This window comes from Phascolarctos cinereus, unplaced genomic scaffold (genome assembly GCF_003287225.1).
Source record: "Phascolarctos cinereus isolate Bilbo 61053 unplaced genomic scaffold, phaCin_HiC Scaffold_1;HRSCAF=81, whole genome shotgun sequence".
Taxonomy (NCBI): domain Eukaryota; kingdom Metazoa; phylum Chordata; class Mammalia; order Diprotodontia; family Phascolarctidae; genus Phascolarctos; species Phascolarctos cinereus.
In genome coordinates, this window is record NW_027555514.1 from 289,414,434 (window position 1) to 289,441,721 (window position 27,288).

At 57.6% G+C, this 27,288-nt stretch overlaps 2 protein-coding genes across 2 annotated transcripts; one reads left to right on the forward strand and one right to left on the reverse strand.

Annotated features, from left to right (window-relative positions):
* Nucleotides 1–572: 572 nt before the first annotated feature.
* On the reverse strand, nucleotides 573–14,125 carry CRELD2 (CRELD disulfide isomerase 2). The gene is given in 11 exon segments (XM_020982940.2): nucleotides 573–1,122; nucleotides 1,903–2,046; nucleotides 3,182–3,277; nucleotides 3,909–3,992; nucleotides 9,508–9,603; nucleotides 9,983–10,093; nucleotides 10,096–10,158; nucleotides 11,140–11,231; nucleotides 11,999–12,109; nucleotides 12,504–12,586; nucleotides 13,418–14,125. Coding segments are annotated over 11 exon segments (1,140 nt in total). The 5' UTR covers nucleotides 13,625–14,125; the 3' UTR covers nucleotides 573–1,069.
* A 271-nt stretch (nucleotides 14,126–14,396) lies between these two features.
* On the forward strand, nucleotides 14,397–26,766 carry ALG12 (ALG12 alpha-1,6-mannosyltransferase). The gene is made up of 11 exons (XM_020982939.2): nucleotides 14,397–14,707; nucleotides 18,201–18,316; nucleotides 18,739–18,964; nucleotides 19,060–19,192; nucleotides 22,775–22,948; nucleotides 23,138–23,332; nucleotides 24,457–24,560; nucleotides 24,857–25,080; nucleotides 25,847–26,016; nucleotides 26,111–26,186; nucleotides 26,411–26,766. Exons 3-11 carry the CDS (start codon nucleotides 18,803–18,805, stop codon nucleotides 26,640–26,642), a joined length of 1,470 nt encoding a protein of 489 aa, XP_020838598.1. The 5' UTR covers nucleotides 14,397–14,707; nucleotides 18,201–18,316; nucleotides 18,739–18,802; the 3' UTR covers nucleotides 26,643–26,766.
* The last annotated feature ends 522 nt before the right edge of the window (nucleotides 26,767–27,288 follow it).

A 27,288-nucleotide genomic window follows, 5' to 3' on the forward strand; every position in this document is an offset into this window, starting at 1 on the left:
CCATGGATTGGGGAATGACTAAGTCAGTTAAGACCAATCCGTGTAATGGAATATTCCCACGCTGTAAGAAATGAAGCATGTGATGAATGCAGAAATGCCTGGGAAGACTTCCACCAACTGATGCAGAGTGAAGTCAGCAGAGCCAACATAACCCTCCACACAAGTAACATCAACGGCGAGAACGAGGACAGGGCCAAAAATCCAAAGTAATGGAACAAAATGACGAAGACCAACCAGTACCGGAGTGAAGGAGAAGGGAAGGGGGTCCAGCCTGGCTCTTCACAGCCCTGGAAGGTCCCCATATGCTGAAAATTTCCAGGCTTTTTCGACAATCAACGATGCTGATTTTTCTTCTCTTTGTCTTTAAAGGGTATTATTTGTTACGCAAACGTCTGTCTGGGAGGGAGAGAGGAAGAGATACTAGAGGAGATTATGGCAATGTAATAAAAGACGTCAACAAAAATTTATTTCAAGAAAAGGGCTGGTATCTATTATAGGGAAGGACCTGAAATCCTACTGTCCTAACAGCCCATCAAATGCCCTAATGGCAAGTCTGAAGGAAAAAATGTGTATTTACATCAAGAACCAATCGATTTATTTATTTATTGGGGGATGGGGGGGGAGTGGCACAAAATTGCCCAACATGGCACTCAGCATCTTCCCAAGAAATCACCATTGCCATGGAAGAGGCCAACAGCGAACTCCCCAGAGACCTTTCCCTTCAAAAATCTGGAATGTGGGTATTTGTGCTGTTTGGTCTTTTAATAAGTAAATAAGTAAATATTCTGTTCCTCCCTCCATAGTCAGTTTTATTACAAAGAACAGTATCAAAATATATGACAATATAGTTTCTTTATGAACAAGAGACGAATGCAGCTTTGGAAAGGGCCCATCCGCTAGGAGCAGTTTCTCTCCCCCGTGTAGGCAGGTGGTCACGGTGGCTCGGTGTGTCTCAGCAGCCTGGACTCCGTTGGTTGTTAAGACTTCCACGGGACTCCCACTAAGGGCAGAGTTTCCAGCTGAATAATTTAAGTTAACGATCAGATAGCGGGAAGTTTGGGGAGGTAGATCACAAGTCTTCATGTGGCGAAGGTTTCAGAGTTTCCTTTGCCTCTTCATCTTCTGTCAAAAGCAAACACACATCAGCCGTAAGCAGCCTGACTTGCAGAAATTAGAACGGGGCGGGGGTGGGGTAGGGTGCCTCAGCCTGGAGGAAATCCAAGATGCCCACACGAGCAGCCACGTCAGCACCTCGGCCTGCTGACAGCTTCCCGCATCGCAACCAGAAGGGACCTGGGGAGTCATTGGTGGGTCACAGAGCAAGTGACCGGCCTGGCACCTGCCCCATAGCTGTCACATGCAGAGCGGAGGGCAGTGCCCGGTCTCCGGCTTCCACCCCTTGCTGCGTTTTTACATCGCCAACATGCCCGCTCACCTGCCCCTCCCACCAATGCCACCTCTTCTGTTGTCCTCCCCCTGGGTCCCGTGACCTGAGTCTATCTCCTGAACCTCCCTGAGGGAGGGGCCCATCCTCTGTGGCCCCTCTGTGGTGCCCCACAGGCGGGCCCTCCCGTAGGACTGGTTATCGTGCAGGTGATAGGGAGAAGGTCAGGGCCACAGGCCACAGAGGGGGGCATCCGCCCTGGCTCCTTTTCTCTCCTTCCCACACCCACTCTCCACGGCTGTCCCAGCACTCAGGCACAGGAGAGCTTCCCTTCCTCCTCCTTGACCCTGGGCTCAGATTCTCCCCATTTCTGAACAAGGACCACACTTGTTAAATTTCCTGCAGGCCATCGGGTGCCCAGAGAGACAAAGCAGCCTGTCCCCTGGAGTCCTTGATGGGAGAGACAGCGGCGGGAGGGATGCAAAGGGAAGCCGCGTCTGGGCAGCGCCGCTCCTCACCTCGGGTGTCCTCGGTGGGCACACAGGTGCCATCTCTCTCCTGGAAGCCTTCGGCACAGGCACAGGTGTAGCTGCCCCGGGTATTGAAGCATTTCTGGTGCTCTTGGGGACACGCCTTCTCCGGGAGGGAGCATTCATCTACATCTACAGATGAGATGCCCACATGCCCAGTTAACAGGGAGCCGGCATCCTGCCCTGCCCCAGCCCCAGGGCCCCGGCCGCTGGCATGGAAACCACTGCTCCCCCAGGGAAGGGGGCACCAGCTTGGGGGGTGGGGTAGGAGGGAGGCTGAGGCTTCTCTGCTCCTTCTTGTGAGCTCAGCATGGGGGCTCAGACCCATGGAGGGGGAAGAGAAGGAGCGGAGGGGCCACCCCACAGCCGAAGGTAAGCGGATGATAGGAAGGCAGTCAGGACAGCCAACGCTGGATTCCATGTTAAAAAAACAGGCCAAGAGCCAGCGTGGCTTAGTGGTCAGAGCTGGCCTCAAGCCCTGGGTTCCAATCCAGCCTCTAACATATCCTGACTGTGGAACTCTGGACAGCTCTCTGGGTCCAAGTTCAGAGAAGGAACTTGCTCACTGGGAGTTCCCAATACCGACAGAACCACAGGTCTGATAACAAGAAGATGGGCTTAACGACTCCCCGTGGTTTACGGATGGAGAAAAGCCAAGCCAGCACCGTCACCGGGGCCTTGCCGTGCGCTGATTGCCAAAGGGCAGCACTCGGGACCACGCGTGTCAGCTTCATGACAGATGGCAGCCCCCATGGGCCCCGAGGAAGGAGGAGGGGATTGTGGGGGTAGGGTGGGGGGCTGGGGGACCCTGAGGACTTGACAGGGACGGTGTCGGGCTGGTTTTCGTCACACAACACACGCGACCTTCACCACGGACTCCACAACGGTGTTGAGTAACCAGAGCCCAGAGGACGACGCACGGTGATGAGAGACCATCTAAGTGACCAGAGCACTCTAGGGAGGCTGGCCTTGCCTAATGGGAAGATCATCTAAGGTCCCGCAAAGGGAGGATGAAGCCCACAAGAGGCGGGGGGCTCCCGGGACAGAGAAGCGTATACCTGCTGCTGAACGCTCCGCTTAATGGCTCTGCTTTGTCAAGGGGGAGGGAGGAGGGCAGGAGGACGCTGGGATATAAAGGCTTTTTTTTTCTTTTCGATCACGATGGGTGGCAGGTCCGCCTGTCCCAGCGGCTGCTGAGGAGGCGGTGACCGTCACGGGTGACCCCGAGGCAGAGGCCCACACAGGGGCAGGGACTCCGCTCACTGACCTCGACACGCGCCATCTTCCTGTGCGTAACCAGCCGTGCAGCCTGTACAGTGTCCTGGACCCTCTCCCACACACCCTGCGCAACTGGGGTCACACTCTAAGGACAAAGCAAAGGCCCAACATTCAGGGACGCTGGTGCCCGATCTCAGGGCCTGATAACCTGGGAGCTCACCCTTGAGGCAAGTGAGGGGCAGCACAGGCCAATGTTGGTTTTGGGGTCCGAGGGCCTGGGTTCGAGTCTTGGCTCTGTACCTTGGGGTTCACGGGCAAGTCCCAGTGAAGGCTGAGGTCCCCTCCAACCAGAAAAGGCCAACTGAGACCAGTCACTCCTCTCACCTGGGCAGCCATCGGCCAGTCTTCTCTCAGGACTCTGAACCCCTATTTCCTGAATTCTAAACAGTGCACCCTTTTTAGAAGTTTGGGTGGGGTTTTTTGGGGGAGGGTGTTTTTGATTCACGTAAAGCACCTGAGCATGTCAGGTGGCAGGCTGTCAAAGCCTCCTCCTCCATTTAGCCTTCCTATAAAGCTTGTCCGCCTCACTTCCTACGTGGGAGCCCACCCCTTTGCCCCCAGCCCCCGGGCACTGCCTGGATTCTGTCCTGTCACGTTTCCATCCTTGTTCTGTGGGCGTGAGGCAGAAACGCCCAAGGACGGGAACCTGAGCCTGATGGCCCCAGGAGGGCCCCCTGCTCGTGCAATGACCACTGAGACCCGGAGGGAAGGTGAACCTTTGCAGAAGAAGGAGCCGTTGTTGTTGAGACAATAGAAGCCCTCGTCACAAGCAGGGGTCTCTGCTGCACACTCATCCACATCTGAAACAAGACGGAGAGTCTGTGACCAGGCCTGGCCTCCCCGGCACTCTCCACGAGGCTGCAGCCTGGCCTCCTGTGGCCTGGGACCCAGCTCCCAGCCCTCCGGACTCCCGAGGTGACCCCCAGATCCTCCACACCGGCTCCTTTCACACCCGGGGGAGTCTGTGACCAGAGACCTGGCCTCCCCTGCGCTCTCCACAATGCTGCAGCCTGGCCTCCCATGGCCCAGGGCCCAGCTCCCAGCCCTCCGGGCTCCCGAGGTGACCCCCAGATCCTCCACACCAGCTCCTTTCACACCCGGGGGAGTCTGTGACCAGAGACCTGGCCTCCCCTGAGCTCTCCACAACGCTGCAGCCTGGCCTCCCGTGGCCTGGGACCCAGCTCCCAGCCCTCCGGACTCCTGAGGTGACCCCCAGATCCTCCACACCGGCTCCTTTCACACCCAGGGGAGTCTGTGACCAGGCCTGGCCTCCCCGGCACTCTCCACGAGGCTGCAGCCTGGCCTCCCGTGGCCTGGGACCCAGCTCCCAGCCCTCCGGACTCCCGAGGTGACCCCCAGATCCTCCACACCGGCTCCTTTCACACCCGGGGGAGTCTGTGACCAGAGACCTGGCCTCCCCTGAGCTCTCCACAATGCTGCAGCCTGGCCTCCCATGGCCCAGGGCCCAGCTCCCAGCCCTCCGGGCTCCTGAGGTGACCCCCAGATCCTCCACACCGGCTCCTTTCACACCCGGGGGAGTCTGTGACCAGGCCTGGCCTCCCCAGAGTTCTCCAGAAGGCTGCAGCCTGGCCTCCCGTGGCCCAGGACCCAGATCCCAAGCCCTCCGGATTCCCGAGGTGACCCCCTGATCCTCCACACCGGTTCCTTTCACACCCGGGGGAATTTGTGACCAGAGACCTGGCCTCCCCTGTGCTCTCCACAAGGCTGCAGCCTGGCCTCCCATGGCCCAGGGCCCAGCTCCCAGCCCTCCGGGCTCCCGAGGTGACCCCCTGATCCTCCACACCGGCTCCTTTCACACCCACGGGTGTCTGTAACAGCAGGGGCCATGTTGCTGGAAGTCACTGGGGCAGCTGAGGGCTTCTGGGGGCTGGGAGCAGGTTTGGGGCTCATTTAGTCCCCTGCCTGAGGGTGCCTGCCCTGTGGGTCCTGGCCAGGTCACATGCCACACACTTGTCATCCCCAGTGACTTGGGGCCCCCAAAGGGGAAGGAAGGCAGCCTAGCAGGAAGCTTAGGTTCTCAGCCCAGTTCTGCTAGGAACCACAAGGCACCATGTCCTGCCAGCTCAGACCCCTCTCACGGGGGGACTTAGGACCATGACTCTACCTCTTCCAGACTCAGTTTCCCCCTCTGTAAAACAGGCATGAGGATAAAAGCACCCCCCCCCAGCACTGTTGTCAGATTCCAATGAGATAAGGGACAGGAAGTGCTTCGGAAACCTAAAAGGGCAAAGGTGTACACTCCTCCAGCTCCCCTACCCCCCATCCCTGGCCACATCCTGGGTCACTGCCCAGCCAGCAGCAGGGAGGGACCCAGCCCCATGTAACCTCAAAGTGGTAACCCAGACCAAGCCCCACGGAGCAAGAATCTCTTCTCCATTGTTCCAACAAAGGCTCCTCTAATCTGTGCTTGAACACCTCCTGTGACGGGGAGCTCACTACCTGTAACAGCAGCCCCTTCCAACTGTTGGCAAGCGTTCCCTCTCATCCAGCTGAGGTGTGCCCACCCTCCTCGTTTTCGGGCCAAGGAGAGCAAAATGAATCTCTGTGCTGCACGTAGGCCGGCAGCTGACTGCCCCGATAAGTCCTCGGCCCAGAGGCACCACGTCCTCGGGCACGGAGAGCACAACTGCATGTGACTGCGGAGCCCCCATCGGTGACAAGTAATGCGCTGTACTAGACGCCTTTCAAAGAAGGCCGCGTGCGTAAGCTTCACCGGGACCCTCCTCTGTTCTTCTCTGTATACGGAAATGGTCTTGTGGGGGGTCTGTCCAAACACCCCACATTTGTAAATGTAGAAATTCAAAAATTTTAAACTTAAAAAGAGAATGTCAGGGGGCAGCTAGGTGGTACAGTGGATGGAGCACCGGCCCTGGATTCAGGAGTTCAAATCCGGCCTCAGACACATAACACTTACTAGCTGTGTGCCCCATTGCCCAACCAAAAAATAAAAAAAAGAGAAAGCCCATGGAGAATAGGGCAGGGACCACAGGGCTGGAGAAGGGTGAATGCTGGCCATTTTTTGTGAGGCACTCAGGGTTAGGTGACTTCCCCAGGGTCACACAGCTAGTGTCAAGTGTCTTGAGGCCAGATTTGAACTCAGGTCCTCCTGACTCCAGGGCCAGTACTTGCTGGCCAGAGTCCTGAAAAGGGAAGGAATGGCGGCCAGTGAACATCTGGAAAACTCAGGGGGTGGCGCCCATCCAGCGCAGGCGTGACCGCGCTGAGGAGGGGTCAGGCCAGACAAGCCTCAGCTCCTTCTTTTGACCGTGTGACCAAACTGATCTTGATGGGGGGGAGGAGTGGAGGGGGGGAGTTTGCCTCCATTTGGGCAGGGCTGCAGGAAGTATCCATGCTGTGCTATTTCCGTGGGGAAGTTGGAGAGACGTGGATTCACGACTGACCCAAGAGGGGGCATGAACGGTCCATGTCACCATGAAGGCTGGAGGTCTGGGAATCTTCTTTTCCCTCTGTGTGACCTTGGGCAACTCACATAAACTCTCACACCTCCCTCCGGGGGGCGGGGTCTGGGGATCTGTGTGCGGCCCCTCTCCTTTTCAAGGCTGCCGGGGGCTTGGAGGGAGCGTGCCTGTCTTCAAACCCGTGGGTACCACCAGGCCGGGAGGCTCGCTGTGACAGAACACACAACGGAGGGCCACGGAGACCCTGGCAAGCCACAAACCATCCGAGTGTCCCAGGACGTGTTCAGTGGGGATGGAAGGAAGTCCAAGAAGGAGGAAGGCCCAGTGGGCAGTGGCTCATCTGGAAAGTCCCGGGGGCTCTGGCTCGCCTCCAGCGAGCTCAAGGGGTGCCAGCAGCCAGGAGCGTCCAAAAGGAGGCGGGAAGCGGCCCCCAGACCCTGGCCTGGCCAGGCCGTGGCTGCAGGGCTGCCAGGAAACCAGAGAAGCAGCCTAGGGAGGACTCGGGGCCGTGACGACTCTCCCTGAGCATCTCAAGGGCTGGCTGGGCTCTCTCAGCCCCAGAGGGCAGAGGTCCGGGCTTCCTAACGGTCAGAGCCTGCCAGGAGCAGGCCGGGCTAGGAGGAAGGTGGTGGGTCCCAGGGACTGCCAAGAAACCTAGCATCCGGCTCTGCATTCCTGGGACGACATGTAGATGGTGCAGGTGCCCTGGACAGTCCCCAGGCTTTGCCCTTTGCACTCCAGACGCCACAGGAAACACCGGGCAGTTGCCAGGTCAATTCTCTAAGCAATCCCAAGACTCCACTATCCCCTCCAGCTACCAATCTGCTGCCCTCTGGACAGTGTGGAAGGCACCGGAGCCCAAGGACCTGCATTCAAATCTTGGCTCTGCTCTTTACTCCCAGTGTGACTTTGGCCAAGTCACTTTACTTCCTGTGCCTCAGTTTCCTTGTCTGTAAAGAGAGCAGGTTGGACCAGCTCGCCTTTGAAAAGCCTCAGTCTTAGTCTGTAAAATGGGCTTCTCTGGCTGTCAGCTTCCCTGCCCTCCCTGGCAGGCTGGAGGCAGAAGCCAAAGGTGACGGAGGACCCACAGGTTTATAGAACGATCATGTGAGTGGAAAGGAGCCCAGAAGTAGCAGCATCCTCCCAGCAGGGGCTCCAAGGGAGAAGGGACACTGGAGGTCCCGCAGGTCAGCCCTCTCCTCTCCTAGAGAGGTGCGGTTTGCTCAGGGCCAGGATTCGAACCCATGTCCTCTGACCCCTCCCAGCAGGCCCCCGGTGTCTCCACGTCCATCCTTCACTCACCTAGGCATCCCAAGATGCCAGGCCATGGAGGAGGAGAGCCCTCTGCCAAGTCCCCTACCCTGGCTTGGCCCTTCCTCTCCCCACCTTCACCCGGTGCCACCCGAGAATGCCCCCGGGGGACCGGGCCACTCTGCAGCTCAAGCACCTGGCCCTAACTAATGACATCCTTGTGCCAAGCACCGACCTCACTTCAGGGAACTGGGACGCATTTATGAAGCGCCTGCTGTGTGCCGCCTCTACAAATGGCACGTCTCTGGGTCCTCAGAGAGCCGTGGAACCGAGAGGAGCTGGGTTCCAATTCCGGCTCTGGGTGATGCCAGGCCTTCCTGCATTGGGCCTCAGTTTCCCTCCTCTGGATTAGGCCAGCTCTAAAGCTGTGCTTCCCTGACTCAAACCTCCATCTCCCCTGCCCTGAGCTCTGGGCCGGGATCGCCCCCTGCCTGCTGGAACCTCCACTCAACATGCAATCAGCCAGCAAGCACTCATTAAGCGGGCCAGGCGCTCTCTGTTCCTCAGAGACCCCCCTCTTATGCCACCCACGGACGACCAGGTGCCTGGGCCTTCATTTCCTCAGCCTCCTTCCCAGCCGCCCCTCCCCAATCAGTCCCTCTCATGTCCCCCAGACCCTCGGAAGCCAAGGCAGCGCTGACCCTGGCATTCAAGCCTACCCACAACAGAGTCTCTCACTTGGCCGTTTGGCGTGCCGGCCAAAAACAGCAAACTGAACTTTCTGTCCTCCCCCTCCCCTCACTTTCACTTACACCACCCTCCACAGTCACACCCCCAGGGACCGTGGTCTCCCTCCCCAGACTTTTCCCAGTGCCTGCCTGGGACCTGCCCTCCCCAGCCTGCCGAAGTCACACCCGGCAAGCCTGCCCCCCTGCCTCCTCTGGGCGCAGGCACCCGGACAGAGGTCCCCGAGGGCGGGGCATCCTACTCGGAGGGGCATGGGATGCCTCAGAAGCCCACCAGAGCAGGTGGTCTCTGGCATCGCCCTGCAGCAGCCCCTTGGCTGGGCCGGGGCCACACGGGAAGCCTGCTTGGCTTTGTGAGATGTCCAGGCTTGGGGGCGTCCTCCCCCCTCGCCATGGCCCCATCAGAGGAAGTGGGATCTGCCCAGTGACTACGGAACCTAACTGCTCGACCCTCATTTTCTCATCCCAGAAAATGGGCACAACCAGGGAGAGCGCTGGGCGTGGATCGGGGAAGACTGAGCTCAAATCTGGACCGACACTCCTCATTAGTAATGAGAGATAACGATAAGACAGCATTTTGCAATTAGGATCTCGTTTCATCCCCATGACGATCCTGGGAGAGAGGGGTTGTCATTATCCTCATTCTACAGATGAAGAAACTGAGGTAGGCAAAGCTAAGTGACTCGTCCAGGGTCACACAGCTAGCAAGTGCCTGAGGCCAGATTTAAACTCGTGTTTCCCTAACTTCAGGCCAAGAGCATTATCTATTGGCAGCATGACCCTGGGTAAGTCACTTCATGCTGTCTGCCTCAGTCTCCTCTTGGGCACAACCCAAGTGAGGCTCCTTCCCCGCCCCCACTGGCACTCTCCCAACTCACCTACACAGGCGTCTTCCTCCTGGACCCACCCGACCTCACATTCGCTGCAGTCTTTATGGGTCGGGCCAGAGCACGTCTTACAGGCTGGGTTACACACTGGAAAAGACACGTTTCAAAGTCTGGCCCTGATGAGCACAGCTGGGTTTTTCCCTGGCATTCCCTCGGGCAGCAGATGGGGTCCTGTCCTCATGGACACCTCCGAGCCCCTTCCTTGGGGGGCACCCAAGATGTCAAAGAACCAGAAAAAAGAGATGAGGCCTCAAGAAACTGCAGAGGGGGACAAGTATGCTCAGGGGCCAGGCTGGAGCCCAGGCTCATCTTCTTCCCGGGAGGCCTCAAAAAGAGCAAGGGTTTTCCCTTCCCTTCCCCTCCCTGGCGTGGGTCCTTCTGGCCCCTCCTCATCTGCCTGAACAGTTGGGGGCCCCGGAGACCCACAGACCCCCTGCAAGGCCTTTGGGGCAGATGGCCAAGTCACCTGTGCAGACGGAGTGGGTGTCGTTCCTCCAGGTGCTGAAATAGCCCTCGACGCAATCCATGCAGAGTGGCCCCATGTAGCCGAGGTGACACATGCACTTGCCATCCCCACACGACTCCCGTCCCCGTTGCAATAACCATTTCCCCTGCACGGCTGCTTGGACCCCCCAGGACACTCTGGAGTCAGAGGGGAAACAGACGGGGCTCAGAGGCCAGCAGAGCCCACGGGCCCCTCTGAAATCCAGCCAGAGTGCCCTAGCTCAGGGTCTTCTGAACGGAGGGCCCTGCGCTCACTGAGCAGAGAAGCTGTCCCTCAGTGCTCCCCCTCTCCTCTCCCCTCCCCTCCTTCTCCCTCCCTCAATCCCTCTCTCCTCCCCTTCTTTCTTCTTTCTCTCTCTCCCCTCCGTCCCCTCTCTCTCTTCCTCTCCCCCCTTCCTCTCCCCTCCCCTCCCTCAATCCCTCTCTCTCCCCCCCTCTGTCCTCCCTTCTCTCTGTCCCCCCTCTTTCTTTTCTTTCTCCTTCTTTCTCTCTCTCTCCCTACTCCTCTTTCTTCTCTCTCCCCCTTCTCTCTCTCCTCTCTCTCTCTCTCCTCTTTTCTCCCTTTTGTACACCCTATCCCCTACCCCCAGATAGAACATAAGCTCCCTGAGGGCAGGATCATTTCAGTTTTCTCTTTGCCTTCCCAGCACCTCACCTAGTGCCTGGCACACAGAAGGCGCTTACTGCTTCCTGCCTGATGGGCTGGCTAGCGGCCACCTCCACTCAAATCTGCTCTGATTAAGGGTCATTAGGCAGAGTGACCTCTACAAGGCTCAATGTCCCTGTCTGGCATTGATTAAAGTAAACCAAAGTCCAGAAAAGCCCAATTAACTTAGCAAAGGTGCCATAAAGGTCCACAGAGATGTGGACAAAGCAAAGGGAAAAAGGGGCCATTTCCCAACTCATTCATTCATCCATCACTGATTTATGGAGGGTCTGCAGCGTGCCAGGCAAGGCAGTGTGTGTGTGTGTGTGTGTGTGTGTGCGCGTGCACAAGTATGTGTACATGTGTGTGCGTGCGCACATGCTCTGGGGGTGCCTGCACCTGACCCTCCACCTGCATGAGGCACCATTCAGGGTCACTCTCTTCTTGGCCCAGGCAAACACCAGGAGACGTACCGAGGCAGTCTGGTCCGTAGGTTCCAGAAAGACAGCACACTTCCAGAGTTTCCACACAAAACCACCTAAATAAGTCGGGATGTTTCTTTTTCCTGAGTAAAGAGAAGCAGGTTTTTATCATTAAGCCTGGGTCACAGGCTAGGTTCCCTAAAAGAAACAAATACTCTGTTTAACAGAGCATGATGTAATTCTAACACAGCGTGTCAGGCCGGGGCCTACAACCTAGGGGGAGGGGGGTGGGCTTCCTCACACCCGGGCAGGGATAGCCCCCCTCAGAGTGAGGTGGCAGGTGACCCTGGCGCTGCCAGGGCTGAGCCTGCCCCGCGGGGGACATATCAGGCAGGAGACCATCAGCTGCCATAGGCCCCAACATCCGAGGCCTGAACCCCAGTCTCATCCTCCTTGCTCCCCACCCTCTAAACCACATGCAGTCCTGTCTGGATACAGCTGGTAGCTATAAGTGGTGAGCACAGAGTGATTCCAGAAATGAGGTGGGCAGAATTAGTGCTACTGTCCCAATCTTACAGATGAGAAAACTAAGGATGCCAGATGTAAAGGACCTGTCTACAGCCACAACCCAGGCAGGATTCAAACCCAGCTCTCTCTAGACTCCCAGCTCAGAATTCTTTCTGTTTGGCCATGATGCCTACAGTGATTTTTTTTTTCTTAGGCAGCCATCCACCCTCTATGGCAGAGAACTTGAATCCCACCCTCCCTCGTCCCAGGGTGTCCTAGCAGCGATATTCTCCAGGGAGGGAGATGCAAAGACAGCCACACACCACTGCTCGACCTGCACCCTCTCCCCGGCTCTGTCCAGCTGAGGACCCGCCCTCAAACCACCAACAAGGTTCAGGCTTACTGTTTGAACCACCAATTTTCGAGGTGTTCTTCATTATTTTCCACCATATTGTTACAATCAAAAGCATCGCTCTCACACAGGTTTTCCACGATTTCTAGGAGACGGATTTCACTGGAGCGTTAAAAACCACAAGTCAGCACTAGAGGAAATCAAAGGCATCTAGCACCTGCCTGAGATAGTGGGGTATGCGTGTAGATGACAACGAGGCTGGGGCAGGGGACAAACTCCTCCCAAGGGGTGATCTCTAAAGACCAGAATCCTCCACCAGCCACAGCAATAAAGTGTCCCTCACTGGAAAGGAGCCGGGGCTCATGAAAGTCTGCTCCCCATCTCTCCATAAGTCCCATGGAGCGGCCCCTTGAAACTCAATGGAGGCCTACGTGAGGCCCCCAGGCCCGCCCCGCTTGGCCCCCTCAGCTCTCTCTCCTTTCCTCCTCGATGCCTGACCCATCGAGATTACAGGGCTGGGGGTGCCGGAGACCCAGGCCACTGTGTGATGACAAACCTAGACTCATATTTGGATAGCGTCTTCTCTTCCCAAGCTGTATTTCCGCCACCAAAATTCTTCTTTTCTGTATTTGCCAATCCCTGCCAAAATGAAAACACAGAATGTTTGTTCAGTTAATGATATTTTTCTGGGAAACAACTCAGCTAGGAATCTTATCTGGAAAACTCCAGGGGACTTGAAGGAATCTCCCTTGTCTTCCTGTGGCCAGCTGGGCAGCAGGCGCCCAGGAAAACTCACTGCCCGTGGGCATTCAATGGCCACACACCTTACAGATAAAACCTACCCTTCTCTCCTAGAAAGAGACCTTTGAATTTCAGGTTAATCGTGCTCTCACCTTTCACCACCTTTGATTCTAGCTTCATTTGGAGCTGGCAGGGGCCGCCGAGGCTCCTGAACAGGAATCCCCTCTACTGACATTCCGGGACTTAGACAACCAGCTCTTACTGAGCGCCTACCATGCACATGCCTGCCCTGCAGGCGCTCACAGACCTAGAAGAGGGACATTCCAGCTCTGGAGAGGGTGGCAGGGCTGGGGACTGACCAGGAAAGGCCTCCTGGAGCAGCTGGGTGAGGGCTGAGCCTCCAAGGAAGCCAGGGAAATGAGATGGGGAGGAGAAGGCGCAGAGCATCCCCGACATGGGGGACAGGCCAGCACGGGCATGGCACAACACCCCAACTGACAGCTGAGGACACTGAGGCTCAGAGTCACAGTCCTACATGGGGAGGAGACTCGGGTTCTGCTTCCCACTTCTGACAATGCGGGGAAGGGGAAGGTGCTGCAGTGTCAGAAGGTACCTAGGACACGAGGGAGCCTGGAGGCGGCCGCCTGGTGCGGTGGACGGCACCAAGCTTGCTGTGCGCCCCCGGGCACCCCTTGCCCTCTCTGGGCTCCCCCCGCCCCAGCCTCGCACCTTGTTGAACTGATCCACGATGTTTTTGCAGACCGTGCACGGCTTGTGGCTGTGCGAGGAGGAGGAGGAGGAGGAGGAGGAGGAGGAGGAGGAGGAGGAGGAGGAGGAGGAGGAGGAGGAAAGGGAGGCTTCGGACGACAAGAGCAGGAGCGGGAGGAGGAGCCGAGGCAGGGGCCAGCTCTGGCCCCGGGGACCTGGAGGAAGCATGGCCAGACAGCGAGGACCAAAGAGGAACAGGAGGGAGGACCGGCTGGGGGAGCAGCCAGGGACAGCAGAGAAAGGGAGGAGGGATCTGGGAGGGGGCGGGAGGGAGGGAGGAGGAGAGATCCGGGATCTGCACGGAGTGGGGGGGAGAAGGGGTTTGGAATCAGCAAAGGTGACAGGGGAGATAGTAGCAGAGGAAGGGTTGGGGATCAATGGAGGAAAAAGGAGGAGGGGTCCGGGATCAATGGAGGAAAAAGGAGGATGGGTCCGGGATCAATGGAGGAAAAAGGAGGAGGGGTCCGGGATCAGCACGATGGATCCCGTGGAGCCGGGCTCGGATGTCCGCGGGATCCTGGAGGAGCCGGACAAGGGAGGCTCCGCCTCCACACCTGGGCCGGTCCCAGAGAGGACCCGGCTCCGGACCGAGGCCCCAGGAGCTCGAGCTCGCGCAGGCGCAGAGAAGAACACTGAGGCCCCTCCTCCTTCGCGCGGAAGCCGGCTTCCTTCGGAACCGGTCTATTTCACGATGATACGAGCCAAGCCCCGCCCCACTTGCCAGCCCTCGGATCGTCATTGGACAAGAAACCTCCGCGCTGAGAGTACGTGAACGAATCAGACCTCGCCAACGAGTTTGGGCCAATGAGATAGGCCCGTGTCAGCACAAAGCCGGCACTGGAGCCCCGAAACCAGACCCGCCTCTCTCCTGGAGTTAAGTCATAGTGGGTGGCCATCTTGACTAGGGGCAGAGGCTGCGGCTTCCCGTCCGTGCGGCGGCCATATTTGGTGCGGGCTGCATCTCCCTCGGCCCTTAAAGGGCCAGACGCCGCGGGTCTCCCCTCCCCCCCCAACCCTGACCTCTCCACGCTCGAGGCACCCCGCCCCTCGGGAACCGCTCAGCGACCGTTAGTCGCTGAATGCGCGTGCGCCGTGCCACGCCACGCCGCGCCGCGCCACGCCACGCCACGCCACGCCACGCCACGCCAGCGGGACGCGACGAGCGCGAAAGAGCGCTACAGGGAGAGAGTGATTCAGTCCGCGGAGGCAGGAGCCGAAGCCGGGGCGAGGGACGGAGCCGAGCCGAGTGAGGTTTGGCTTTTCCCGGGCGGGGCCTGCAGGCGGGAGGGCCCCGGGGCTGACACATGGCGGGCCAGGCGGACTGGGAAGGCATCCGTGGTGGGAGCACGGCCCGGGCAAAGGCGCCGCGCCCCCCACCCCGGGCCCACGTAGCGATGGGGCCCACGCCGTTGTCGGCTGTGCGTTATCGGAGCGGGTTCCGCGCGTTAACTCTTCGGGTCCGTGGCGCGGCTGTTGTGACCCCCGTTTTACAGTGAGGGGAAACTGAGGCAGGGAGCGGTGGCGGGACTGGAACCTCTCGCCCCCAGCCCAGGTGGCCTCCGTGACCCTGGGGTCAGGCTTCTGGTGACGGGGAGCTCACTCCCTGGTCATTGGTGGGGGAGGAGCCCCTGGCTGTGCCGACCTAGGAAGAGGCCCCTACCCCGAGCCTGGGGTCTTTTCCACAGTGAAGATAATTCTCCCCATTTTACAGATGAAGAAGGAGATGGCCGGAGGTTACCTCTGCAAGTTTTTGTTCCCATTTACCGCGAGTAAGCTCGAGGGTTTTTAAAGGGCTCCTCGCACATGTTAATGTTTTGAAATTGAGAGCGCTTTTTAGAATTTTATTTTTTTCATTATTTTGAAAATCAACTTGTTTGCCCAGTGCCGGTGGACTTTTAAGGCTTTTGTAAGAGTGCTACTGCAATCCCATAGTTATATCTTAGTTTGCCGTCCTTCCGGTCTCCAGCAAGTGGCTCAGTCAGTTGACAAGCGTTGGAGATGCAAAGAAAGTGAAAATTTAAAAAAAAACGGTCCCTGCCCTAAGCAGCTACATACAAACAAGCTCTGGACAGTATGAATTGGAGATAATCCACAGAGGAGGCATATGGGGAAGGCTTCCCACAAAAGTCGGGGTTTTAGTTGGATCTTGAAGGAAGCCAGGGAGATCAGTAGTGGGAATAGAGGAGGGAAAGCATTCCAGACATGGAGGATGGCCAGAGAAGATGCCCAGAGATGGATGCAGCCAGAAGACCAGTGTCCCTGCATTGAAGAGCATATGGTAGGGAGTGAGGTGTAAGAAGACTGGAGAGGTAGGAGGGGGCAAGTTATGAAGGGCTTTGAATGACAGAGGATTTTGTATTTGATCCTGGAGGCAAAAAGGAGCTACTGGAGTTAAGTAGGGGGTGACATGGTCAGACCCGTGCTTTAGAAAAATCACTTTACTGGCTGATTGAACAGTATACTGGAGTGGGGAGAGACTGGTGCTAGGCAGACCTCTCAGCAGCTATTGCAATAGTCCAGGTGTGAGGTGATGAAGGCCACCACCACCAGATTTGGGGGCAGGATCAGAGGAGAAAGGGGGGGCACATTGGGGAGATGAAGCAGAGGTGAAATTGAAGAGAGATGTACCCAGGTGAAATGGATGAGATTCTGTAGAGGTGAAATGGAAGGGGGGGGGTGTGAAATGGACCGGAGGGGCTGCAGAAGTGAAATGGACAGAAGTTTTCCAGGTGAAATGGACAAGAGAGATGCTGAAGAGTGAAATTGACAGAAGATGCTGAAGAGGTGAAATGGACAGAGGCTTTCTTGGGAGAAATGGACAAGAGAGATGCTTTGTAGGTGAAATGGACAAGAGATGCTGCAGAGTGAAATAGACAAGCCTTGGCACCAGAGTCTTTTAACTAACTTAAAAAAGTAAAAAAAAAGCAAGAATACGTTGCCATGACTTATTCTTAAGATAGCCATGCTTACCTCTGAGGGCTCCCTCTTTAATTTTTTAAGCACTCAGTATTTAGTGATCCACCTCAGAGTTGCCCCAGGGAACGCCTGCAGACTTAAAATTTGTAGTAACCAGGACCTACCTTCTTTGACTCTTCTCCCATCATCTGGTTCTCCTCCTGATTGCCATAGTTTTCCAGAGATTGCCTCCACATCCTGTGATCCCATTTCTGCATTGTTGGCCCCAGACCCAGCCATTTGGGAGGATTCTAACTGGGGTAGGGAAGACTTTAGCTATGTTCGTGACAAGCTGTGGAATGGCTTCCCCTTTTTTTCTTGCAGCTTGGCAGAGTGAAACAAATACTCAGCTCAGGGTTGGAAGATTTGGGTTCAAGTCCTGGCTGTGTTATTCACTAGCTGTGTGACCAGGCAAGTCACTTGACCTCTTGATCCTCAGTTTCATTGTCTGTAAAACAGAGCTAATAATATTTACATTGTCCACTTCTTGGGACAGTTAGGAAGGGCATTGTATCAGTGTGGGTTTCATCATTTTAACGTTTTAACAAGGTGACCGTAGCATATCCCATCTTAATTGTGCATCCAGGCTTTTCACAAGCATGTGTCTCAGTGCTCAGTTCACATTTCCCTGTGCTGGCCCTTTGTTTTTCGTTGTCTCTCCCACCAAAGCCCTATCCCCAAGAAAAATACTTCAAGATGGTGCTGCGTACTGCCCCCCTGGTATTTGAGTCTAAAGGGCTTTAGATACTGAGGAATTTCTTTCCATTTGGTGGAAAAGAACTGTGTGATTCTTTTGTTTTGTTTTGTTTTGATTTTTTAGGCAACTGGGGTTAAGTGACTTGCCCAGGGTCACATAACTAGTAAGTGTGTCAAGTGTTTGGTGCCGGATTTGAACTCAAGTCCTCCTGACTTCAGGGCTGATGCTCTATCCACTGCACCACCTAGCTGCGCCTGAACTGTGTGATTCTTATTTATTTATTTGTTTATTTTTTGGGCAATTGGGGTTAAGTGACTTGCCCAGGGTCACACAGCTAGTAAGTGTCCAGTGTTTGGTCTGAGGTCGGATTTGAACTCAGGTCTTCCTGACTTCAGGGCCCGTGCTCTATCCACGGTACCACCTTGCTGCCCCCTGAGCTGTGTGATTCTTAAGATGGTATTCACCATGTAGCAATGTGCCCTTGGTTTTTCTCCTCATCTTGTACTGAAACAGGCTCTGGGGTCAGAATCAGCTCATCATTCCTCAGATAAGCCAGAGGGGTGACAAAGTCCCTCTGATCTCCAGTCCTATTTCTCTGACGTTATTTTCATCTGTGGGTAATCACAGCAGTGGCAGGAGTGTGCAAAGGGCCACAGTCTGTCCACAAAGACCCTCCCTCTGTGGAGCCACCTTAAACTCTCCCCCGGTGGCAGGGTGTGCCGCTCGATTCCTGAAAGTTGAGTTCACAAATGGAAGGTCTCCTCGTTGGGCTGAGGGGGCAGAAGGACAGAAGTGGCCAGTGCGGAACGTCCCCCAAGACACTCTTGGAGAGAGGGAGATTCGAGCTTTTCTCTGCCTTCCACCCGAGGCCTCCAGCTCTTGGAGGCCATTGGATGGGCAGGCTCTGGTCCCTGGAGCCGTGTGTCACTTGTGGTCAGGGAGATGGAACTTCCTCTGGACTCAGCCAGCTGTTTTTGTCCTCCTTTGAGTGCCCTTGGGGTGGGAAACCGGGCCCTGAGTGTGGGGCAGGTGAGTAGAGCTGGCCAGGGAAGAGGGGAAGCACTCACAGGATGCTTTCCTCCCAAAAAGCAGGATTCTGCAGGAGACGGAGGGAAGTACTGGCCTGTTCCCGTTTCTGCTAACCTCCATCTGATGACCAGAGCAGGAGGGAAGGAGCTGGTCTTCATCGTAGGCCACTGAGTGCGTCGGTGAGTCCTTGTCCTTTCCCTAGCGTGTGCCTGCGTCACCTCTGGGATCTCGTCAGGTGTGTGGCTGTGGGCTTTGAGCCACACTGGCTGTTTGGGTCTGAGATCGAGAGCTGCCGCTGTTCCCTGCACGCCCTCATGCTGTCCTCGTCACCTCAGGTGAGGTCTCTGGCTTCTGGTGTAAAGCGTCCAGAGTGGACCGTGGGCCAGCAACAGCCGAGGAGCGAGCATCTTCTGAGCGGTGTTCGGGACGCGCTGTGGGCTGGGACTTCATTAATGTGTGTGTTCTGCTTGCTCAGAGGCCTGAATCTCAGGTTTAGAGGTTGAAGTTTCTCTCCCGGTGCCTCAGGTCGGCAGCCAGGATGAGGGAGTTTGTACCGCACCCTGGTTTTTAGAGTTTTTTCTTTGGTGTTTTCCCGAAACAGGGCCTTTTCTCCCCTCCTTCCTCAAGCCTCAAAGGGCAGAGCTGGGCACCCAGAAGGGGCCACCATGGCCACGAAGAGACAAGCCAGGCGGCAGCCGCTTCTGCTCCTGCTGTTCGTTGCCGTGGCCTTCATCCACCTGGCCGCCTGTCCCTACGCCAAGGTGGAGGAGAGCTTCAACCTTCAGGCCATCCACGACCTGCTCTATCACCGCTGGGACCTGGACAAGGCGAGTGGGCTGCCGGGGAGGAGGGAGCCCCCGACGCCTGTGGTGACGCCCCATGCGAATGCTCTGCTTGGTAACCGTGTCCCCTTTCTTTGTAGTACGATCACCACGAGTTTCCCGGAGTCGTCCCAAGAACGTTTCTTGGGCCGATCTTAATCGCAGCCTTTTCCAGCCCTGTGATCTATGTGCTGTCCATGCTGGAAATGTCCAAATTTTATTCTCAGCTGATAGGTAAGGAGGCTTGAAGGTACAGGAGGAGCTGTCCTCCCACCGCAGAAACTCCCTTCCCTTGGAATCTGAGCCCCCGCCCGTGCGCTAGAAAAGCCAGCTGCTGCCCGGTGTGAACAAAGGGTGGTCGGGAGCCAGCTCACTGCTTATCTACTCCGTGCATGCTCCCAGCAGCAGCGGCGGCATCTCCTGACTGGCCGACAGGGGAAGGGGGCTCCTGTGGCCAGGCTGCCATTTCTCTGAGCAGAGAGAGGGCACTGCTGAACCGAGTGTGTGGCTTTATGGCACGCATTGGTGAATGGGCTGGGGAGGGAGCCAGCCGAAGCTGGCTGTGTCTTGCTCTAGTGGGGTCTGCCCTTTGTGGTGGATAGACCAGCCTTGGCACCCTGTGAAGTGCTTTGTTGCCGTGGCCTCCCTGATTAATGACTTGGACCAAGGGTTCGAATTCCTTGGTTCTCTGCTCCTGCTTACCTTTTGACAAGACATTCCCCAGATGGGCTCTAAGGCAGCTTGGAAGGAAGCGTAGTGGGGAGACCTCTCAGACAGCCTCAAGAGGTTCGACAGGCCCCCTGCGAGGGAGCTCGGAAGGAAGACCCCTCGGGTCTGGGGTCCCCCAAAGTCCTGGTGCCAACTACATACCCTGGCGAGTCTTGCAGCTCAGGAAGTTTAGAATCTCTATGTTAAGGAACCCCCCCAACCCGCTGGCCCTGTAAAGTGAGGGGATTATGTGAGGTCATCTTTGAGGGCTTCCCTCCTCACAATGGACATTCCATTCAGCCTTTTTTCACTTCCCAAAAAAGTGAATTTCCCTAGGTGCAATAAATCCCTGTTATAAAGAGATCTTTGCCAGTCAGTCTTGTCTGCGCTGTGGGCTGTCCCCAGCCCCATTTTGTCCCAGGCGGGCAGCCCTGCGAGGTCACTTGAGAGAGCGGCATAAGACTAGGCTCTTCCATTCACAATTTGGGATGCCTGGCTTCTGCCTCTTGGGAGTGTTGCTGCGTTTGCGTGAGGCCTGTGTGGCGCCTGCAGACTGGCGGCCAACCTTCCAGAACCCCCCAACAGGTAGACTCCTGAGGGCCGCTCCGTCCTCAGGGCAGTCCATCCCACAGCCTCAGAGCGAGCTGTGATTGCTGACCCGGGGTCAGGCTGGGTCGCCTTCTCCCTTTCATCCTCAGGTGTCCGCAGGCTCTTTGCAACTCTCACTACTTCTGCTGTAGAAACAGTCACAGTGTCAGGTCTTGGAAGAGTCCCCAGTGGTCCGGCCCTTCATCATACCTGTGAGGGGGCTGAGGCTTGGCCAGCAGAGCGAGGATTCTGACCCTGGGCAGGCCTGTAGCTTCAGAATCAGCTCGGAGACTCTCCCTCTGATGCCGCTTGAGCCCAGTGCTGTGGGCATCCTGGCACCCCTACAGTCTAAAGCATTGCAGAGAACCAGAGGGATTTGGGTTCAAGGCGTTTAGGGTCAGAATCGGACTCTGGCTCCCAGCCCAGGCCTCACCTGGTCATTGTTTGGGTTCAGAGGGAGTGGAAATGGCAGTTGTTTCTGTTTTGGCCAGAAACCCTGAGGGTCTTCCCCTCCCAAACTGTTTTTTTTTTTTTATTAGGTAAAAGGGGTCATTCTTTGCCTCCTTTCTTACCTAGCCTTAATCACTGAATGGGCGCTGCCTCAGTCAAATTGAGACCTAGGAAAGACCTTAGCTTAAAAAGGCCAAGGTCCCCCCACTGCATCTGGGCCATCTCCAGTCCTGATCTATGTCTTGCCACTGGACCCTGAGGCTCCAGAGGAGAAACTGAGGCTGGTGACTTTGCACAGCCCTCCCTCACTTAAATCCGATTCACTTGCGTGTCATGACATCACCTCCCTGATGTCACAGTCCTCTTCAAGAAGGAAGGACAAACCACCACCACCACAACAGAGCCCTGAAGCAAATTAACTCCAAGAAAAGCAGCGTCCAGTGGTGCCGTCCCCTGGACAACCCCTGGGATGCGCCCATCCCCTTCTAAAGCTCCATTTTGGCTCAGCAAATGGGTGCCACAAGCCATTCTGCCCCTAGGGGCCAGGGTGGACAGCCAGTCGGGGCTCTCAGGCTCGCCCAGCTCCTTCCATGAGGCCATTCACGCTGCTTCTGTTGTGGCCCTCGGTGAGAGTTGAAGGTTACATCTTGTTGTACCACAGATTTCCAGGCGTCATACGGGGGGGCCGGCCCAGCACCTGCTTGGTGTTACAGGGTACTTCTTCAGCAGAGACCACCCATGTGCCCAGTGATAGGGTGGGGAGCGCATCTCGGGCTCACAGCCACAGTGTGAGGCAGCTGATGAAAAGGGTCTGACAGAGATGCAGAGGGAGGAGAAACCACCTGAAGGAAGGCTTCCTGGAGGAGGCGGCCTTGGGCAGGATTTTGGCATAGCACCTAGGTTTAGTTGCGTAGCTCAGAGTCTCTCCTGAAAGGCCACGCGAACACCAGACACCGGGTGTATTCCTGGGTCACAAAAGAGCATGTGACATGTATCTATATATCTATATATCTATATGTCTATATCTATCTATCTATCTATCTATCTATCTATCTATCTATCTATCTATATCTATATCTCTATATATGTATGTATGTTAGAATGAGTTACTTGTTGGGGAGTGTGAGATTGAAGGTTGTACGGGCCAAAGGTTGGGCCAAAAACCCTGAGAAAGTATAGCTGCGGCTTCCCTTTCTTGCAGAGGTTGGGGGCTGTGGGTGCGGAGCGTTGCCTGTGTGCTGGTAGAGCAGGCCAGCTTGTATCTGCTGCGAGTGTGAATGCAAGTTGGGGGGTGTGCAGTGTGAGCACGGAGAGACTTTCTCCAGTGGCAGCGGGAACAGTGGGGGACCCTCAGCAGTGGCCAGGACTGGGAGAAAAGCGTGGATGGCAGGGAGATGGTCGAGCTGGGGGGCGGTTGTTGGAGAAGCCTAAACTAGAGGTGACGGGTGTGTGCGAGAGAGTTTCCTGGGGGTGGGGGGTAACTCCGGGTATCTGGGGAAGGGGATAACCGGGGCAGCACCCAGCCGGTAACCACACACGCAGGGCCCTGGGGCATCCCCCAGCGAGTGCGGACGGCCACCGTTGGCCACCTTTGGGATCCTTACCTCACCCCTCTCCCCGAGCTTCTTGCCATCACGCCATCCCTGGCCCTGCTTCAGCCATGCCTCTGGAAGCCAGGTCTGGCCACCAGAGGGTGAACAGGAGGGTAGCTGAGCTGGGGGACAAGCCATCCTGCTTGTCTGCCTGGGAGCTGTCTGTACAGACAAGGGATGAGGGGAGTGGTTTCCTTGTGAACAGAGCACCGAGGGGGGAGCCCTAGAGGCCTAGCTTGGTGGCTGGCTCCGCCACTTTCCCTTGGTGTGGCAGCCAGACGCCCTTTCCTGGGCACATCGCTGGCCTCCCTTTGCGGGGCCAAGCGCCACAGGCAGGTCACTCTCCTAGAGTCAGGCCTGACCACATAGAGGATGAGGTCAGTTTGCTGTTGGGAATCCAGGAGCCTCTGGGTGCTGAGGCCGGGGTGGTCCTCTGCCCGACGAGCCAGTGATGAGGGCATTGTTCTGCTCTCCCCAGTCAGAGGGATTCTGGGGCTCGGTGTCATCTACGGACTCTGGAAGCTGCAGAAGGAGGTGCGCAGGCAGCTGGGCGCCACCGTGGCCACTGTCTTCTGCCTCATCACGGCCTCGCAGTTCCACCTGATGTTCTACTGCACGCGGACGCTGCCCAACGTGTTTGCACTGCCCATAGGTACGTGGGGGCACGGGAGGTCCGGAGGAGGCAGGCAGCCGCAGGAGGCCACCAGGCTTCGATGGGCCCCGGGGACGTGGCTGGGTGTCAACGAGGCCGCCGGGGCCGGCTCCCCCAGGTCAGGAGGCTGGCGTGCTGCAGCAGGGGAGGGGCCGGGCCGGGCTGAGCCGCAGCCCTCTGTCTCGGCAGTGCTGCTGGCCCTGACGACCTGGATGCAGCAGAAGCGCGCGCTCTTCATCTGGCTCTCAGCGTTCGCCATCATCGTCTTCAGGTCAGAGCTGTGTGTCTTCCTCGGCCTCATGCTGCTGCTGACCTTGTTAAGTAGGAAGGTCACGCTCCTGAAGGTGCTGGGTCACGCCATTCCCGCCGGCATCGTCTGCTTGGGTGAGTGCCCCAGTCCCTTGGTCCTGTAATGATGGGCGGGGGGGGGGTGTCAGTGTCTGTCCTTGAACTTTTCCCCTGCCACCACCACAGACATAGCCAGTGGGTCCAGTGCTTGGTGGCCCAGGGGTGAAGGGTCAATGGGGATGGAGACATTGAGAAAAGAAAGGAAAAAGTCATGAGAAACATTTAAACACGCCCAGGAAAGCAAAAGGGTCTGAAGAGGACACAGACAAACAGGGCAGGTGGGGGGTTGGTTTTTAAAACCTAAACGTTAAATTTAGCATATACTGAAAAAGCAGGAAGCCCGTAGCCCGGAGCACAATCGACAGTCTCACTTATGTTCTTGTACATTGGGATCCTCCCAGCACGGCACGTTGGGAGGAGTAGGGCACTCTGACTATCTCAGCCCTGGGCGTGTGGCAGTGTGCGTGCCTGGGGCTCACCCTCCCTCGCAGCAGCTAAGTTGGGAGGTCTCTGAGCAGGCTAGACAGAAGCCCCGCCTCTTAGTCGTCCTTCCTCCGTCCACTGGAGAGCGGCCTCCCTGGCCTCCGAGGGCCTTCGGACACCACATCAGGCATCCGGCATCTGGACAGTGGCTATGCCTCGTTAGGTCTCACAGTGGCTCTCCTCCGTGCCTTCTTTGCCCCCTCCAAAGCATCACAGTCACCTCATTCTCGGCCCCCTCTCTACGCCCTCTTCCCCCACGGCTCTCAGAAGAATCCCACTCAATCCCTCGTGGTTGCCCCTGCTCACAAGCCTTAGGGGTCCTCCTTGGGGCAGGATGAGACCTTGCTTGCGGGCCTGGCCTCCACGTGCCCAGGCGTCCCTTCGCTTCTTGGGGCCATCTCGGGCCCCGGTCTGTTCCCAGGCGTTCCTGCCTGCCTGGACTGTCCTGGCTGGCTTTCTGTCCCCAAGTTAAATCAGTTTATCTGCACACGTGTTGCGTCGCTGAGTAGAGTGTAAGCCTCTTGGGGGCAGGGCAGTTTTTCCTTCGTCCTGGTACCCCTCGTGCCTTTGTAGGCAGCCTAAGAGCTTCGTCAGTGCGTGAAGGAATTGGACCGTTGGGGGCTCCCGGAGGCTGCGGCCGATTTCATAACTGAAGACGGGTCTCTCTCCTCTCCTAGGACTGACGGTCGCCGTGGATTCCGTGTTCTGGCGCCATGTTTTATGGCCAGAGGGTCAAGTGCTTTGGTACAACACGATTCTGAATAAAAGTTCGGACTGGGGTGTATCCTTTAAGCCTGTGGGGTCAGGAAGGGCCACGGCTGCCCAGCTGGTGGGTAGGATGCCCACGGCCTTATCCCTCAGACCCCCAGGGATGTGGTCTACATGGGAGGGGCCTGCTGGCATGCCCCAGCTGCCCCGCTCCCGGCACAAACAGCTGGGTCAGACAGGAGGGAGAGAGCTCCCCATTAGAAAGGCAGTGCTGTGGCCCTGGGCGCCCGGGGGTCCTGCTGTGGGGGTGGAGCCGGGGTGCCCCTTCGGCGATCCGGCCTCTCTCCTTGACTGGCCCCCACCCCGCAGACCGCGCCCTTCCTATGGTACTTCTACTCGGCCCTGCCCCGGGCCTTGGGCTGCAGCCTTCTCTTCGTGCCGCTGGGCCTGTGGGATCGCCGCACGCGGGCGCTGATCCTGCCTGCGCTGGGCTTCATCTTCCTCTACTCATTCCTCCCTCACAAGGAGCTGCGCTTCATCATGTACACCTTCCCCGTCTTGAACATCGTGGCCGCCAAAGGCTGTTCCCGCATGTGAGTGTGCGCCAAAGGCTGCTCCCCTCCTGGGCTCGGCCGGCCGCGGCTCGGGAGGAGCCTCAGGTGGGTCCCGGGGCGCGTGGTCCTGGCCGTAGTGGCGGCCTTCGCCCCGAGAGGCGTGTCAAAAAGAAAAATGGCGGCCTGGGCGTCTCTGCCAGCGGGGACTCTGGAGGCGCCCGGATGCCTGTGACTTCTTAGTCACCTAATTGGGTTCCAGGTCTGCCTGGAGCCCTCCTGAAGGATTTGTGTAATTCTGGCGCCCCTTTGCTCTGAGGGCGCTGCTCGGTTGTAACTAAGACCATTTCTTGAGTTTGCACAGGTACTGATTTTCTGTGCACGTGTCATGCCCATTTTCTGAGCCGGCCCCTCCCCCATCTTTCTAAGACTGTCTCTCTCCCCTCGGGCCTCGGGGGATTGTGGGGGTCCAGGAGGGGTCTGGGAGGTTCTCCAGAGCGCTGGCAGCCACCAGAACCTACAGGGTGAGATGTCCCTGCCCTGCCATGCCCTGGGCACCCCAGGAGCAGAGCCCCCCCCCCAGAAGCCAGGCTTATCCATCAGAGGCGGTTCCCCAGAGGCAGATGTGCCCCAGTGCAGGGCAGATGGGGAATGGAGTCTGGGAAGGAGGAGCTGGCCTCCCGAGTGGAAGTGGGTGCGTCGTTCTCACTTGGCAGAAAGATTTGAGGTGGGAGCCTGTCCTCTAGTTTTTGTCTTGCCACGCCCCTGCCACGCCTGCGGTCTGTTCACCTGGTGCCTGCTCCTTCAGGCTGAACAACTCCCGGAAGTCTTGGCTGTACAAGCTCGGCTCCCTCCTGGTCCTGGCTCATCTCGTGGTCAATGCCGCCTACTCGGCAACGTCGCTCTACGTCTCCCACTTTAACTACCCGGGGGGGGTGGCCATACAGAAACTCCACGAGTTGGTGCCCCCCAAAACAGGTGCGTGGGTCCTCGGCACGGAGGAGACGCTGGGGCGGGGCGACGGCTCGGCCGCGATGCGCTCTCGCCCACCGCCCCTCCCGTTTCTTCCTAGATGTGGCGCTTCACATCGACGTGGCCGCGGCGCAGACAGGCGTCTCTCGCTTCTTACAGGTCAATGACGACTGGAAGTACGTATGCCGCCAGGGGTCGTGGGGTCGGGTGCGCAGGCCAGGGCGGAAGGCAGAGCTGGGATTCGAACGCCGGTCCCTGGCTCTGCTGTAGCATGTGACCTCTGTTCATCAGAGTTCCATTTTACAAGTAACTCGTGGCTGTTTAAAGAGCCGACTGCGGTTGTGGGGGGTGGGGGGAGGGCGGGTCATCTGAGGGGCTCCTCCTCGGCACTCTCTCCCAGGTACGACAAGAGAGAAGGCTTGACGCCCGGGGCGGGGCCCATGATGTCCTACACGCACCTGCTCCTGGAGATGGACCCCGTGCAGCTGTCCCTCTACCAGAAGACCCACCGCGTGCTGGCCAACATCGCGGGCACCACGGGCGTCAAGCTCAACCTCACCAAACTACCTCCCTTCGACCTGAACTTGAAGACCAAGCTGGTGCTTTTGGAGAGACTGCTCAGGCCCTCCTGAGGGGCAGCGGCCCCTCCCCTGCTGACCACCCCTCACGGCCATCGGCAGGGCAGATGGAAGCCAGCGGAGCCCCCTGCCCAGATGAGGCCCGCCCACGTACCGGCAATAAAACCTTTCAGAATGACGCAGAGCCTCGGCGGGGTCTTGGGGTCCGTGGCTCTCCCCCTTCCCGTGACCCTTGGCCCGAGCGGTGGCCGCCCCGCTTCTCGAGTGCAGCCTGCCGGCGATCCTGGGGGGCCTCGGCCCCGATGGGTCACCTCACTGCGACTTGGGGGACGTCAGCAGCCGGACTGAGCAGTGAAACCTGCCCCATGCCAAAGTCCAGAGTAAAGGAATTTTCTTACTTGCTGTCCGCAGAGGATTTTGTGGCTCCTGGTCAGCTTGTGGCGGGTACAGGGAGGGAAAGCCAGACCAGGGGGTATGCTGGGGGGGGCCCTTCTGACATCCTTTTTGACGCCTCGGTGTAAGTGGCCCGAGGAAAGGCTGTGGTAGAGGAGTTAGGGGCACGTGGGGACCCCCGTGACAAGGGCTGGGCGAGGGTCAGTGCTGTGAGGCAGGAAGAAGCCAGGCTGAGCCCAGACAGAGAACCAGAGGGCTCTGGGAAGTGGGACCTCCCTGCTGCAGGGAGGTGAGCTCTCTGGAGACT